At 32.5% G+C, this 16,600-nt stretch overlaps 1 protein-coding gene and 1 pseudogene across 1 annotated transcript; both read left to right on the forward strand.

Annotated features, from left to right (window-relative positions):
• Positions 1–539: 539 nt before the first annotated feature.
• LOC104749844 (MYB-like transcription factor TCL1) lies at positions 540–2,302 on the forward strand. Its single transcript, XM_087491881.1, has 3 exons — positions 540–708; positions 836–923; positions 1,956–2,302. Exons 1-3 carry the CDS (start codon positions 636–638, stop codon positions 2,050–2,052), a joined length of 258 nt encoding a protein of 85 aa, XP_087348007.1. The 5' UTR covers positions 540–635; the 3' UTR covers positions 2,053–2,302.
• On the forward strand, positions 2,262–3,134 carry LOC147925127 (uncharacterized; annotated as a pseudogene).
• Positions 3,135–16,600: the final 13,466 nt, after the last annotated feature.

Genomic DNA, 16,600 nt, shown 5'->3' on the forward strand with positions numbered 1-16,600 from the left:
ATGTGATGTTCTACTGGAAAAGAAAAAAAAAACAAAGGAATCGAGTAAGGTGAGTCGTGACGCTTTAGCGGTGAAAGTGTTTCCAACATTCCACCATTTTCACTGTGACCAATATCGACGCTTTACGTGATAGATAAATTCAGCAAATTTTCACTTAGAAGTGAGTACTCGAATTCAAATAAATTCAAATTTCAATACATTTGTGGTATACATATTTTTTTTAGACTGAGATATATTTATATTAATTTTCGAAAATAGTTGGATTAGGGTTAGATATTCGGATTGGTTCGTTCAAATCCAGATAGACCGGTTCGTTTATTGTGAAAGAGAAACTGAAAAACAAAACCGACTATTTTTGGGTTCAGTTCGAATAAAATATTGTTCGCCGAACTATACCCAAATATCAAACTATATATCTGAAATATCCAAAAAAAAAAAAGTATAAAATTGTTTCGACTTTAATGATATTTGGTTCAGTGTCAATTTTTTTTTTACAAATATGATTATCAACACATTGAACATGTTGGTTATTTATAGTATTCTGAATACGTTGGGGACCTCTCTCTTTTCTCTTCTTCACATCTACTTTTCAGTTTCTCTCTATAACATTTGTCTTCTTCCGTTGTCCAGCACTAATGGATAACACAAACCATAGTCGTCGCCCTCACGGTGGTAATGAACCCAAGATCATTCGACATAACTCCCAAGGTTTCACTTTGATTTAGTTGATATTTAATCGTTGTTCCTTTTGGTCTATAGTCCACTATTATATGTTTAATTATTTTATCACGCTTTATTTGATATTTGATTGAATTTAACTAAATCTAAAATGCAGAAGTGAGTAGTATGGAATGGGAGTTTATCAATATGACCGAACAAGAAGAAGATCTCATCTTTCGAATGTACAAACTTGTCCGGGACAGGTAACATTTTCTTCTTCTGTTTATATGGTTAAAAATTTAAAACCTTTTGACCTAGTTCTATCTATATTATATTGTGTAAACCTTGTGCTCTTAATTGATTTGGGTGTATGTATGCTAAGTAAAGCTATATATATATATATATATCTAATGCATTATGAAAATTCAGATCTAAATAGTGAAATCTTGGATCTGTCCGAAACCATATATGGCTCTAGATAAAATCGTTTTAAGGATCTGATGTCGAATGTATTAAGTATACTTAAAAAAAATTATCCACATAAGATGATTTATTATAAGCAGTTTTAAAATATCGTATATACGATGTACAGTGGGAAGCCACACTGTATTATTTATAGCTATACAATTAATTGTTCAATATGATGAAAGCTATATGGTCCATTTATACAGTGTATATACCGTAAATTCTGCACACTGCATCTCGTAATTCTGCATATACGACGTCTTTTTAAAGAATTAGAAACAAAAAACATGCCATTTTTTAAAAAACAAACTACTAATTTTTCTCAATATTAACTATAATTTTTTTTAATAAATGTTCTATTTTTTTATACGTATTAATTAGTTATTTAAGATTTTTAGAAATGTTTTGTAAAAGTGAAAATTTAATATATTTGGGTATGCTTGTATAGAATTCTTCATGATTATTATACTTATATATTTTTTTTGTATTATAATTTTGTTATTCAATATTCATATTTTGACAAATTTTATGTCTACAGATTTCTTTTAAAAAATAATCCACCATATAGTCCCCGCATAATGGTCGTATAGAACACCGTATGTCTAGCATATAACATATTTTTTAGAACCTCATAAAATTTTATAATTTTTCAGATATAAAAAGAATTATTTTCAAAATTGATAGATGAAATGAGCTTTTTGAAAAGAGCTACACTAAAAGGGGGATTTCTCAAAATTTCTCTCTATACTATAAGAAATAATACACTTCGATTTAAAATAAATTTATATTATTAAATACTAATATGTAGTTCACAAATTGACTTATACCAGGTGGGATTTAATAGCAAGGAGAGTCGTAGGACGAGAGGCGAAGGAGATAGAGAGATTTTGGATTATGAAAAACTCTGACTATTTCTCTCACAAATGATAGCACTGCGACATCCTCCATGTGTTTCTATGTCTCATCCTCATTAATTTTGTTATTGTGGACAAAATAAGCTTTAATGTATTTCTTATTTTCATCAGATATTCACATGATACCTCCAGCTAGTATTATAAATTACTTCCAAATAAATGTGATCGAATTAGTACACTAGTATATTGTTAAAAATATATCTTATCGAGGGAAAGATTTGTGTTGGCTTTTGAAATAAAAGTGATATGGAAATTTTGCCAAATTTGTCAATGCTTTATTTGTTTGTCTTTCAGGAATGTGATGAGTTGATGTCAAACAATATTACTGGGACAGGGTGGGTTTTGGTATTCCTAGGGAGTGTTTGGGCGGATTTTCTCACCATCCTTCTCTCATATGTTTGTTCGACTGCAACCACACCAACAGAAAAAGAGTGGAAGTGGATAATCTATTACCCTTAGGACCTCATCGGTTAGGTGGTAATTGGAGCATTATGTTAGATTTTTACTCTTATTTAGGCTTTTATAATGACTACAGATCAACGTTTGCGTGATGATATTTGGTGTGGTTTCCCAATCTACAAAGGCTTTAGAAGATGAAGAGAATGCTAGTGACACATATAACCTACTTCTTTCCATATGGGAAACTTGTAAGAGCTTGAATGAATAGTCACTTTAAAAGATCTAGTAGCTAGTCTAATGCAAGCCCTTTTCATCTTCCAATCATCAAAAGAATCAAGATCAAGATGTCAGTGATTTAACCGACGAAGCTTTTGAAACAAAATGCACTAAAAGAAGTTGTTTCCTTGGTGATTAGGGTCCTTGTTCCCAAGATGAAACCAAAATCTTGTTTCCCGAAGTCACCAGTGACATTTCCATCGACCAGTCACAATGCAAACAAAAGTAGAGAAGAATCTTCAATGTGGGAGTGTGCATAATGCACCTTATTGAACCAGATAAGTTTTCCTTAGAGTTTGTATGTTTCTTTAATTCAAACTTGAAGTTTACTTTTATCTCTATTATGTTTTCTCATATTTTTGTTATTTTTTCTCAATACTAGTCTATGACTCCATTATGTGAGCTTTGCACTGTAGCAAAGCTGAAGGAAAGGGAGATGAAGCACAAAGTCTGGTTGTGCAAATTATGCACTCTTGAAAATGAGGCGAGAATTGAGAAGTGTGAGGCTTTCCGTTAGTGGAGATACTCGTATGGAGCACCATTGTCGACACGCTCTCCTAATACCAACATTTGAAATATAAAACTATTAAAAATATTGTAAATATATAAAAAAAGGAAAGTTATAATAAAATTGTTATGCTAAAAAGATGCAACTCTACATAAAAAAATATCAAAAAATTCATAATACAATCGAGGCAACCTTGCAAATTTTTTTCTTTTAACGATTAAGAATATTAATTATTTTATTAAAAATTATGGTAAAAGGATACAATTCTCATAAGCATTTATTGATATTTATTTTATCATTAAAAATATTATGATGAAGAGACGTGATCCTAAATAAAAAAATATGAAACGAATGACTATAATTTGTATATGCAATGCAACTTTCTAATTATATAGTTGTAAAAAGAAAATAAATATAATCTTTGTTAAATATTGAACAAATTCTAATATGTTGCTCATTGGGAAAGGCTAAGATGAATCTATTCTGTTCACTCATATAGTGGGTGCGGTGAAGTGAATTTACCTACTCGTTCTTCCATGATATTTATAATCTTTGGACCACTTCAGATATATTGTCGACCAGTTCAGAAATCAACAAACCATATATATCTGTTTAACTTTATTTTTTTTTTCTCGCTAGTTGATACTTATTGATCTTGTTTCGCATCACTCATATATGTATCTATATACTCGTAGATACATTATCGACTAGGTACGTTTTTGTCTCCGGCAAGCTCTAAAATTGTTAGCTGAAGTGACCTGATGTAACCATGTTTTGATGTTTTAATATTTTTTTCCAAACTACATTTTTAAAAACATTTTTTCTCTGAAAGTTTTACCAAACTACATTAATATATGCTGGTCTATTATTATTATTTTCCCAGCACTGTTTATGGTTAAGCTTTTTCTATTCGGATTTTAGTTAAATCTAAACAATAATAACTAATAAGGAAGGTCCTCGCTTGGCAACACCGAGTGTATCTTGAGACACTGAAACTATTAAACTACAATAAAAAGGACAGTTCATGCGTCGTCTATTTATGTCAATGAAGTGGTTGTAGTCCTAATAGATAACGATGCTATATATATGATAATAAAATAACAAGATAAATATGAATTTTCCTTCAAGGAAAAAAATCTTCTTAGCAATAAAATCTGATTGAGGTACTCTGGAAGTCTGGATCTTGAAATTTTCGTTAGTTCTTCTTATTTATTGTGTAAGAAAAACTAACAATAAATAAGATCTGAAAAACACTGAACGAATTCAACTTACTGATTATATATTACTTAATATCAAGAAGAAACTTTTGGCGCATATCTGTCTCTATAAGAGACTGTAAGTACCATAGTTACATAATCAACTCAAAAAGAAAAATTCTCTAAAGAAAGAGCTGATTTAGCAAGAGCATCAACACAGATGTTATTAATATAACGAGAAGGGACACTGATAAAAAGAAAGTTAAAAATAAATTACATCATGCCGCATCATAAGGGATCGTAGTCGTAGCTTTCTTATGCCCCAGCGCTAACGTGTGTACACTCTACTGCCCATCTAAGGGTCTTTTGCTTCTGTCACTAGCGGCGAACGTACTTGATGAGAAGCCGTGGTTCCTTTCGTTAGTTAAATCAAAATAGGTTTTGTCTTGTGACTGAATGTTTTGTAATAATGTATGGTTCTATAAATCAAAGCCTCACTGCTTAACTGTTATGTATGCTTCTATCATTCTCTTTCATGCTTTCCGCTTGTCAATATTGTAGCTGCGGTTTCTTTGGCCTTTGTAGCCCTTCTGCTGTACTTGCTGAACCATTTCTCCATTGTGGGAGAGTAGAATTATCTATAAAAAATCTAGTTTGACCAAAAAAAAAACAGTATGGTTCTTTATATATATTTTTTCACGCTGAGAAACGAAACTATATGGTAGAAAAAACCTATTGGTAAAAAAAACTAGCGATGAAAACTTGCCGTGAATAGAAGATGAGATTGTTACGTGTCAGTTTTTTACAGCAACTTAATTTGTTATCACGAAAACATTTATTGACTCGAGTCACAAATATTAGTTATATATGTGGTTAGACATAACCAAAAAAAGGTAATATATATAGAATACAAAAAAGGTTCTTTAGAAAGTACAAGAAAACAGAAGTTTCATGGTGTGTCACCACAATGATTTATTGGCTAGGCTATACAAGTACGACTGCTATCCCGGCACACACAGATGAGATCTAATACCACATCAGAAAATAAGAGGGTGTTTCGGAGTTTGTCCAATTTTCATGAAGTATAAATTAGGAACAAAAAGTAAATCTCAAGTGAAATTGGAAAGGGCTATGTGCCTATGTAGCTCTATATATATAAAAGACAAAAAAGAAAAATAGATAAATGATAGTGAATTTTTTAAAAAATTAACAGAAAAACAAAGAGAAATTTATTTTAATTCGATATTTCTCCAATTTGCTTACATGGTGGAGATGTATTCGGTGAAAAATAGACATGGTGGTTCCGAAGAGATAACCAACGAAGAATTAGCTGCAATTTTGAATCTTTATTTAATTATTTTGTTAGCATGATACTCTCTTTATCATATTTTATACTATTTTTTGTTGGCTAAAACTTAAAAGCGTGCATATTAATTTTTTTTTTCTAAAAGATGATTTAATATTTCAATTTAAAACAATTCAACAAATTATATAAATACTAAAAAATATAAACGATCACAAAATATTAGTATGTTGTTTAATAAAAATGATCATGTTTCTGTGATGATTAGGATGTGTTTTGTGCTCTTTGCTCACGTAATGCATGCCTAGATACACACAGAGTTTATCAATATGACAGAACAAGAAGAGGATCTCATTTTTCAAATGCATAGGCTTCTCGGTGATAGGTTACATTTATTTCTTCTGCTTGTATACTTAACTCGTTCCATATATGTGTATTTAAGCATGCAATACGTTTATCGACAGTACATTTATACACATTTATATAAGGGCATATATGTATAATTCAAATTTCTTTATTTGTGTGTATCGTGTCAAAATGATACTTTTTGTGAAAGAAAGGGAGTAATATAGAGATATTGGATAATGAGAAACTCTGATTATTTCTCCCACAAACGAGTAACACTTCACAAATCTTTCCGTTTTTGTATTTCTTCTCCTAAGTTTCTGTTGTTGAATAGAACAAATCTTCTACGTATTTATAATTCTCAGCAATGGTTGTCCAAATAATGTCAATTCTACAACTTGTGTCGCTCGTTTCGTCCCAACTAAACCTATATAGTGGGAAAAAGAAGATAGAATAATTGACAGTGTAGTGTAATTTTTTTTTTTTTTTTTTTTGCATTTTATAATAGAGTGAAGAATATTCTTACAATTAATTACCGTGAAATATGGCGTTCGCTATTTTGATGACAAGGACCACTCACACACCTAACAGTCAGATGTTGTAGTCATTCATCTTCTCTACCTTTATTAATTGACTTCTCTGCGCCTTTAATCTATGGCCCTTCCTTCTCCTTCGTCTCTTCCAATTCCGCCTGCATGTTCAGCTGTGCTTAAGACTCAAATTGCGGTTAAGCAAGCACTAACGATGGAAAATGTATTCATCAAAGTGGACTTGAGGTTAACTCATGCAGCCTCAAGACTGGCAATCCGAAATCACAACCATCCTTGACTCACCAAACACATTCTTATGTATAACCACATAGACAATTATATAGGAAAACGTACTGTAAAAAGCTCGGACTTCATCATATAGCTTATGTGATACAATCATACAAAAATGGCTCATGGCAGTAAATTGAATGCAACCAACAGGGATCATGAATATGCACATGCACTGAAGTTAGAACACGACGCAAAACATTCGTACTATCATCATAGAAATGAGCAGCTTTTATTAAACTAAATGACGACCTAAGACGGGTCTGAATTTTTGAATATTAGAGAATTAAAAAAAAAAGAAAAAGGAACAATCTAACGCTTTAATCCTCTGTTAACATATTCCGTTGAATAGTAAAACAAAAGTTTGTAAATTGTTTGAAAAGTCAATTTAACAGCATAATCTCCGTTAATAGATCTCGTTAACATCATATCTTATTTGATAAAATCAATTAAAATTCGTGATTTATTTGGAAAATTAACAAAATTAAAATATTTAATTTACCACAAATAAAACTCATGTTTTTCAACACATTTTGTAATTATTTAATGAGGAGAGTTATTCTCGCCCATATGCTATCATGATAATCAATATCCTTTCAATCGATTAATACAATTAAATCACATAGTCTTGTGCTCATAAACAAACTATTTATAAATTTTATAATCTTGACCACATTATCACAAACATTCAATTTCATGCACACGTTCGCTTATGTAATCGTGGTCACGAAAACATTGCCGTCGAGCATCCAACTCAAGATAACCTGGTCATGATGACCCTCAAACATCTAGTCAGAAAATTTGACCATTCGCCTTCGAGCATCATAATATAATCAAATTTACCCTGGAGCTACTCTCTCAAATTAAAAGATCAGTATAGTACGTAGGGAACAAATCCAGAGAGACTCTAGATTCACACAATAGATTTAATAATCTTTTAATTATGCTAAATCAAAAATATTGTAATTAAATTACAAAATAAAACAGAAAATAAAAGAGTTGTAAAATTCATAAAGACTAAACGCTAGACCTAGGGAAATTCTCAGGTCATGGAAATCAGATCAGTTAATTAAACAAGCAGGATTCAACAATTAAGCACTGTTCTTGAACTCTAAACACAATTGTAAAATAAATCAGTTCTCACTACAAATATTATCTAAGTTTTAAAACCCGAAAATCCAAATCTCTTTGCAAAATTCAAGTTAAAAACCAGCAATAAAATCAAGTTTAGATAAGTTCTCAAAATCACTAATTCAAATCTCTTTACAAAAAGTAATTTTGCTTACCAAAGGTTTTTGCCAGAAAAATTAATTATACTCTCATATCAATCAATAATCCTAAGATCTAAATCCAGATGACTAATCAAAGATCTAGCATTAAGAACAACCTATGGTGAAAAACAAGAAAGATAATGAATCCAAACAATTAATCAATCTAATAATCCATGAAATCCCTAATGAGAAACTCTAAACTTAACAAGCAGATCTACTCAGACATAATTGTAAGAACACAAATCATAAATAAAATAGATAGCATTAAGAGATTAAAGAAGAAGAAAAGGAGTTCTGAATCTTCTCTGAAGGATTCTTGATTCTTCTCTCCAAAAGCTCTCTAAAATTCTCTCAGGTTTTTCTCTCTCAAAAGTTGCAGGAAAAATCTAGCTCTAAACAATGAGCTAGAAATCCTATTTATATTCCTAAAGCACGTCCAATGACTAATGATGCAAATATGGAAAACTTTGGGGCAGATTTGTAAAACTTCCAAAACTTGGCTCTTCTGTCGCTAAAAGGGGTGTCGACCGACATCAAGGGATGTGTCGACCGACACCATCACTCTTGATTGTTTCCAAGTTGATTTCCTCCGGATTATTGCTCCAAAATGATCCAAATAAACCAAAACAAAACTATGTTAATAGTTATTACTAACCTCCCCTAGACTTAAACGACATTGTCCCCAGTGTTTTCAAGTAAGAGGAAACCAAAAAGAAACAAAAACGTATTGAAAATTATAATGAAAAGATGAACTGTTCTCGGGTTATCCAGCGGTGTCGACCGACACCATTTCACTGTCGATCGACACTCATCACGAATGGTGTTTTTGGCCGTAACTCCTTGTTAGTTGCAGATAGTTGTGTTGATGGATCATTTTTTGGATGATTATTCTGTTAAGAAGCACTCAAACACAAGTTAAAAGCAACATGATAGATAGATAGTTCATAATTTCAAACAAATTTCAAACACAAACTGACTCAATGCAAAAAGAAAAATGACTCAAAAGGAAAAGAAAAACCTATAAGTGGGTTGCCTCCCACTAAGCGTTTGTTTTCAGTCATTAGCTTGACTGTGTTGAAGCTCAGGCATCGGGTGGAGCAGAACATGGCAATGCATGCTTCCGAGAGAATGTCCTCTTCATCCAAGGTGGTGTATAAGTTTTAGGTGCATGAGGTCTGCCAAGGATGTGAGGAACAGGACCTGGGTGAGATTTTGGGATAGTTTTGCTTCTTTTATGTCCTGCACAATCATCAACAGAAAAAACAAGCGCTCTACGATAATCTTGTGGCTTGGTTAACTACGAAACAGTTTTTGTACCTTTGAAGGTCTTATTAATGATAGGAGGGGGTTTGGGTAAAGAAGATGCATACCTTTGCCTTACCTGAGGACTATGGAGTGTGAAAGTGTGAGGTTTCTGTTTGGGAACAGTTTTCTGACTTGGAGCATCAGTTGTGGACAAGTGCAGGCTCAGATGTGGAGGGGTGTCGAGCGATGCTAATGGAGCTATGCTCAAATTATCCTAGAGCTACTCTCTCAAATTAAGAGACCAGTGTAGTACGTAGGGATCAAATCCACATAGACTCTAGATTCACACAATAGATTTAATAATCTTTTAAGTATGCTAAATCAAAAATATTGTAATTAAATTGCAAAATAAAACAGAAAATAAAAGAGTTGTAAAATTCAGAAGGACTAAACGCTAGGCCTAGGGAAATTCTCAGGAAATCATGGAAAATCAGATCAATTAATTAAGCAAGCAGGATTCAACAATTAAGGACCGTTCTTGAACTCTAAACACAATTGTAAAATAAATCAGTTCTCACTGCAAATATTATCTGAGTTTTAAAACCCGAAAATCCAAATCTCTTTGCAAAATTCAAGTTAAAAACCAGCAATAAAATCAAGTTTAGATAAGTTCACAAAATCACTAATTCAAATCTCTTTGCAAAAAGTAATTTTGTTCACCAAAGTTTTTTGTCAGAAAAATCAATTATACTCTCATATCAATCAATGATCCTAAGATCTAAATTCAGATGACTAATCAAAGATCTAGCATTAAGAACAACCTATGGTGAAGAACAATAAAGATAATGAATCCAACAATTAATCAATCTAATAATCCATGAAATCCCTAATGAGAAACCCTAAACCTAACAAACAGATCTACTCAGACATAATTGTAAGAACACAAATCATGAATAAAATAGATAGCATTAAGAGATTAAAGAAGAAGAAAAGGAGTTCTGAATCTTCTCTAAAGGAGTCTTGATATTTCTCTCCAAAAGCTCTCTAAAAATCTTTCAGGGTTTTCTCTCTCAAAAATTGCAGGAAAAATAAAGCTTAGCTCTAAACAATGAGCTAGAAATCCTATTTATATTCCTAAATCACGTCCAGGGACTAATGATGCAAATATGGAAAATTTTGGGGCAGATTTGTAAAATTTCTAAAACTTGGCTCTTCTGTCGCTAAAAAGGGTGTTGAATCCTATTTATATTCCTAAAGCACGTTTAGGGACTAATGATGCAAATATAGAAAACTTTGGGGCAGATTTGTAAAACTTCCAAAACTTGGCTCTTCTGTCGCTAAAAGGGGTGTCGACCGACACCAAGGATGGTGTCGACCGACACCAAGGATGGTGTCGACCGACACCATCACTCTTGATTGTCTCCAAGTTGATTTCCTCCAGATTATTGCTCCAAAATGATCCAAATAGCTCCACTTTGCTTTATTCATGTCAAAATCCTAGAAAACCTGTAAAGACTCAAAAACATCCTAGAAAACAAATCAAAAAACTATAAAAGATTCTTTATATCATGGTCAAAAACCACAAAAACTACGATATATTATGCTTGGCATCTCTCCATTTTGTCAATCGACAAACCCATTGTTTGGCACATCTCTTCACGACATTTGCAACATAGTTATATATACATTGATCATCACAAGCCTCGAACATTTTCTTTGACACATATATTATCTCCGTCATCTATGATCTATCATTAGGATCCCCAAACAGGGCGTTCGATACATCACAGCTATCGACCCATAACCCATCACTTGTCGCTGTCACCCACCATGATCATGCCATGCATTATTAACTATTTCATTCAACAATTCCAATATATTACTTAAGTAATTTTCTCTATTTTTAATATTCGAAACACTCCATAAATGCATAAAATAATTAAGCCACAATAAATCAACCACAAGTCAAAATCACATATCACTTACCGACTTACGAAACACATAACTCTATCATGTCACTAAGGATAAAAAATGTTCATATATAGCTAAGTAGACAATGACAATTGATCGACAACTCGAAGAACAAGTTTGAATAAACAACTTGAACAAGTTTGAATAAACACCTTAACTGAATATATGGTGAAAACATTTGGTAACCACGTGAAGCCATTTATTTATTATTATTATTTTTTTTTTTTGTAAACCACTGAAGCCATGAGTTATGGAACAAGTTTTCGTATAATTCTTCTATATGGATTTTATCATCTTAATAAAACGGATCCATTTAAGAATGCAAAATCAAAACCACCAAACATTTCTTAAACGGATCCCGAGTAGCTAAGGTTTAAACCAGTCCTATAGATGAGTATAAGCCTTATAGATAATATAGTCTTGTAAACATGCATATGTTATCTATAAGTCCACCTATTATTTCGTTTTCCCTGTATATCCACCTAGCGGTTTCTGACTTTTTAAAAATGGGTCTGCATTCTAACATGATAGATGTACGAATTTACATTTTCGTTATATGATTCTTAATGTGCGTTTTAGCCTTTCTTTCATTAATTAAACCTGTTGACCACGAACGATTAAGTCAATTTACTGAGCTTCTTGATTTTTAAATTTTTTTACTGTCATCTTCTTTGTTTTTCACTTGAAAACCACATTTCCTAGATCGGCATCCTTCAAAAACGAAATGATGGCCACGATCTTAAAAATATATTCAGTGAACCACATTGTTACAGGTCTACATTTTTGTCCTTTATATCCGCGGTCTTTGAAGAAGCTATTTTGTCTAGTTGCTATTTATTGACTTGGTTTTAAATATTTGCTATATATATATATATAATATACAGTACACACCTTCATAATATCCGTTGCGGTACAAAGTATATTTTTGTCTTGGAAAAACTCTTAAAACATTTTAGTTACCCACAGACAACAGCTGCAGCCTGCAACAATGTTTCAATAAAGTCGTTCTAGCTAGTCCATTAATTTTAAAGTTTCCTCTCAAGACTGATAAATATAATTCACATACTGAATTTAACCTTAGCAGCCACTATTATTATCATATAATGATCAATCAGGGAATCCATATTTCTTGAATCGGTGTAGTATAATTAAAAAATACAGTAGATATCTAAATTTTCTAAAGAGTAAGATATACACTACAAAAAGGCCTTTTTAATGTAATTTTGAATTTATTTTCACTTAAAAAAAAAATTATACTACTTATAAATTATAGAAATAAGTTTCAAAGAGGTAAAATAGTATCGTCCCAGCACTAGTGGTTAAATCCGCTGCCAAATAAACGTTGGTAATGGTTAAGTTGGTGTCTAATTTGTTATTATGAGCTGTTATATAGTCGTCGCCAAATTATAGGTTTATCTATTGTTTAACGTCCAGAACATTTGAATCACTTTTAACAACGTACGCACGAAAGTATTTTCCTTTTCTGGACTTTTGTAATCATTATTTCGTTACATTAACAAGACGTATGAAATATAGAGTAAATTCTGTAGTCTCCACTGTAACTTATTTTTCAAAAATATAGAGTAAATAGTTAATGATTTCACGCTGAGGAAATGATATGGTCATCATGAAGTACCGATAAATTGAAAAAAAAAATGAAAAGTAAATTGATACGTCCGTTTCTTACAGTTACTACATTAATTGTTATCGCTGAGATGATAATTGAATAGATGCATGCATATGTAGGGCATATGTAGAATGCAAAAAAAACAAACAAAAATGAATAAAAGAAGGTAAAAAACAAATGAAGGTGCAAGAAAACAAATTTCTACTTTGGGAAAGAAAAATTTCGCAGTTAAATGTTATTGGAGAACAAAATTGCGTAGTTAATGTACATGCACGCCAATCTCCATAAGTACAAATGTCCAAAATATAAAAAGAAAAACAGTGATATAAATTAGATATTGTAGGATTACGTGTTCACAATAATATTTATTGTAGTTTACATGTGATGTTTTTCACTCGATTTTAACCCTTTTTTAAAAAATCTCCGCCTAGCATCGATTAAATCTCGTCAAATCGTTAAGTCCATTCTCTACACCTCGATTAATGGCTAATTTTTGCCTAGCATCGATTATCTAATTATGCTTGTCTAATTTGATTATAATCCATCTAATCCAATTACTTTCCGCTTAATTTTTTGTATACGGATTATTTTTGGAGCCAAAAATAAATTAATTACTTTTTTGTTATTTAGACATTTAAGTTAAGAGTTTGTGATGTTTTATAATAACTAATATATAAAATTTTAATGCAAATCATAAAATTTTATTTTAAAATTATGTTTTCATGTGTTTATCATAATTTAAAAGACAATACTATAGTTTTATATTTTATTGAGAATTTGTTATAAATACCTTTTTTTAGATACCCCTTTTCAAAAATATCCTTTTTTAGATACCCCTTTTCAAAAATACCTTTTTTTGAACATTTTCATTTTTACCTTCTTTTACACAATTACAATATGTTAAATTAATTATTAGATTTCTTTTTAGGTTTAGGTTCTCAGTTTTATATTTAGAGTATAGTTTTTAGGAGGTAGGGTTTAGTATTTAGGATTTATGGTTTAGAATTTAATAATTTTATATATTAAAAAGTGGTATTTTTAAAAATGACACCATGAAAATGTATTTTTGAAAAGTACCATAGAAAATAGGTATATTTGATAATCACCCTATTTTATTTGATGTTTTTATTATATCATAAATAGAATGATACATATATTTGGTAATATATATATATATATATATTTATTTTATTATTAATTTAATAAAATAATCCTAAAACTATTTTCCGATTAATCTCCGTTTAATCTCATATTTTCTTCCTAGGCGCTAGGCCTACCCTGACCGTCCGACTAGCGCCTAGCGATTTCTAAAACATGGATTTTAACACGTTACTAGCCAATAGTAAAACAAAAATGTATTACAAACGAGAGAGAACGAGAGAGAAGAAGTTTGTTAAAGATATTTTCTCATTCAATTGACCAAAATAGTTGTACAATTCTTGTGTTATATACAAGTATACTAAACCAAATACTAAACCGGTTAACTTAGCTAATCACATATTACATCTAACCCAATAGTCCCCCTCAAGATGAGGCAAATATGTTATGAAGACTCATCTTGGACTTGAGATGTTCAAATTGTGGAAGGAAGAGAGGTTTAGTCAAAATGTCAGCCACTTGATCCTCAGTCCGAACATGTAGCAGTTTGATAAGCCCTCGATCCAGCTTTTCTCGAACAATATGACAATCCACCTCGATATGTTTAGTTCTCTCGTGAAAAACCGGATTTGTGGCAATGTAGATAGCTGCAGTACTATCAGAGAAGAGAATCGGAACAGAGGAAGTACCAACTCGCAACTCACGAAGTAAAGTAGTGATCCACATCATCTCGCGGGAAGCTAAAGCAAGAGCTCGATACTCAGCTTCCGCAGAAGAGTGAGAAATAGTGTGTTGCTTCTTAGAACGCCAGGAAATTAGTGACGAGCCAAGAAACATCGTAAAACCAGTGGTTGAACGGCGGCTATCTGGGCAAGAGGCATAATCAGAATCTGCAAATGCTTTCAATGAGAGGTCTGGTTCTGCAGAATAGAAAAGTCCCTGTCCAACAGTCCCTTTAATGTATTGGAGAACCTGATAAGCTGCTGTCAGATGAGATGTGCGAGGAGCAGAGGAGAACTGACACAACTTATTCACGGCAAATGTGATGTCTGGACGAGTGATGGTGAGATACATCAACCGACCTACAAGACTGCGATACATCTCCTTATCGGTCAAAAGCGTACCAGAAGTCCTGGAGAGGTGTAGGTTTGGTACCATGGGTGTCTGGATGTCTTTACTTGCTAACATGCCAGAAGAAGTCAGAAGCTCAAGAGCATATTTGCGTTGACAGATGGATATGCCAGTAGAATTTCGAACAATTTCAAGACCCAAGAAATATTTCAAAGGACCAAGCTCTCGTAGCTTAAAACTCTGCTTCAAAGCTGCTGTTAACTGAGTCGCACCTGATTCTGTGGTACTAGCAATCACTATGTCGTCAACATATACCAACACAGCAATGAAATCATCTCCTAAGCTTTTGACAAACAAAGTGTGATCTCCGTGACACTTTGCAAACCCCAAAGACATAAGAGAAGTAGAGAATTTCAAGAACCATTGTCTAGAAGCTTGTTTGAGACCATAAATGGATTTCTTTAACCTACAAACAGCATTCTTGGGCAAAGTGTCGCCCTTAATCTCAGCATACCCTTCTGGAAGTCGCATATATATATCCTCATCAAGATCACCATTCAAGAAGGCATTAGAAATATCAAGCTGGTGTAGAAACCACTATTTAGAAGCAGAAATCTTGAGTAGCATTTTCACAGTAACCATCTTCGCAACAGGTGAAAATGTTTCATTATAATCCAAACCCTCCTTTTGTGTGTAACCTTTAGCCACCAACCTGGCTTTATATCTCTCAATTGTTCCATCTGCATAAAACTTCAAGGTAAAAACCCATTTGCAGCCAACAACTTTCTTACCAGGTGGAAGACTAGTTACATCCCAAGTATTGGTCCTCTCCATGGCTCCAATCTCCTTATCAACAGCCTCACACCATTCCTTGGATGCCTTTACCTCTTTATATGAAGAGGGAATAGGAATTTTGGTAATATTATTAATATAAGCCAAATAGGAAGGAGAAATGTTTGAATAGGATAAAAAGGAGGAAATAGGATGAGTGTCATCATTGTCAAGAGAGTAACAATGATAATCACTCAAATGAGCAGGAGGCTTGCGAACCTTTTGTGAAGAAATTTGTAGTGGAGGAGAAGAAATGGAATCAGAATTTTGTGGAATGGAACTAGTATTACCAGGAGACAAAGAATCCGTTCGTGTGAGAGTGTTGACAGGAACAATCTCCTTTTGAGAATCTGTCAAAGGAAAGACACCTTCATGGAACTCAACATGCCTGGATATATAAACCACATGACTTTGCAAATCCATTAATTTGTACCCTTTAAAACCTGCAGGATACCCCAAAAACACACACGCTCTTGATCGAGGTTCAAACTTGTTTCTTTGTTTTGGAGACGTTGAAGCATAACACAGACAGCCAAAAGATCTGATGCGAGAATAGTCTGGTTGTTTACCTGTGAGCAACTCATAAGGGGGTTTATTTGAGA

This window comes from Camelina sativa, chromosome 16 (genome assembly GCF_030686135.1).
Source record: "Camelina sativa cultivar CO46 ecotype springtype chromosome 16, ASM3068613v1".
Lineage (NCBI taxonomy): Eukaryota > Viridiplantae > Streptophyta > Magnoliopsida > Brassicales > Brassicaceae > Camelina > Camelina sativa.

Bases quoted from the DNA above. Each gene is read 5' to 3' on its own strand.
- LOC104749844 (XM_087491881.1), top strand. From the start codon at position 636: ATGGATAACACAAACCATAGTCGTCGCCCTCACGGTGGTAATGAACCC. The intron at 709-835 runs GTTTCACTTTGA...TCTAAAATGCAG, and splicing joins CATTCGACATAACTCCCAAG to AAGTGAGTAGTATGGAATGG. The intron at 924-1,955 runs GTAACATTTTCT...GACTTATACCAG, and splicing joins TACAAACTTGTCCGGGACAG to GTGGGATTTAATAGCAAGGA.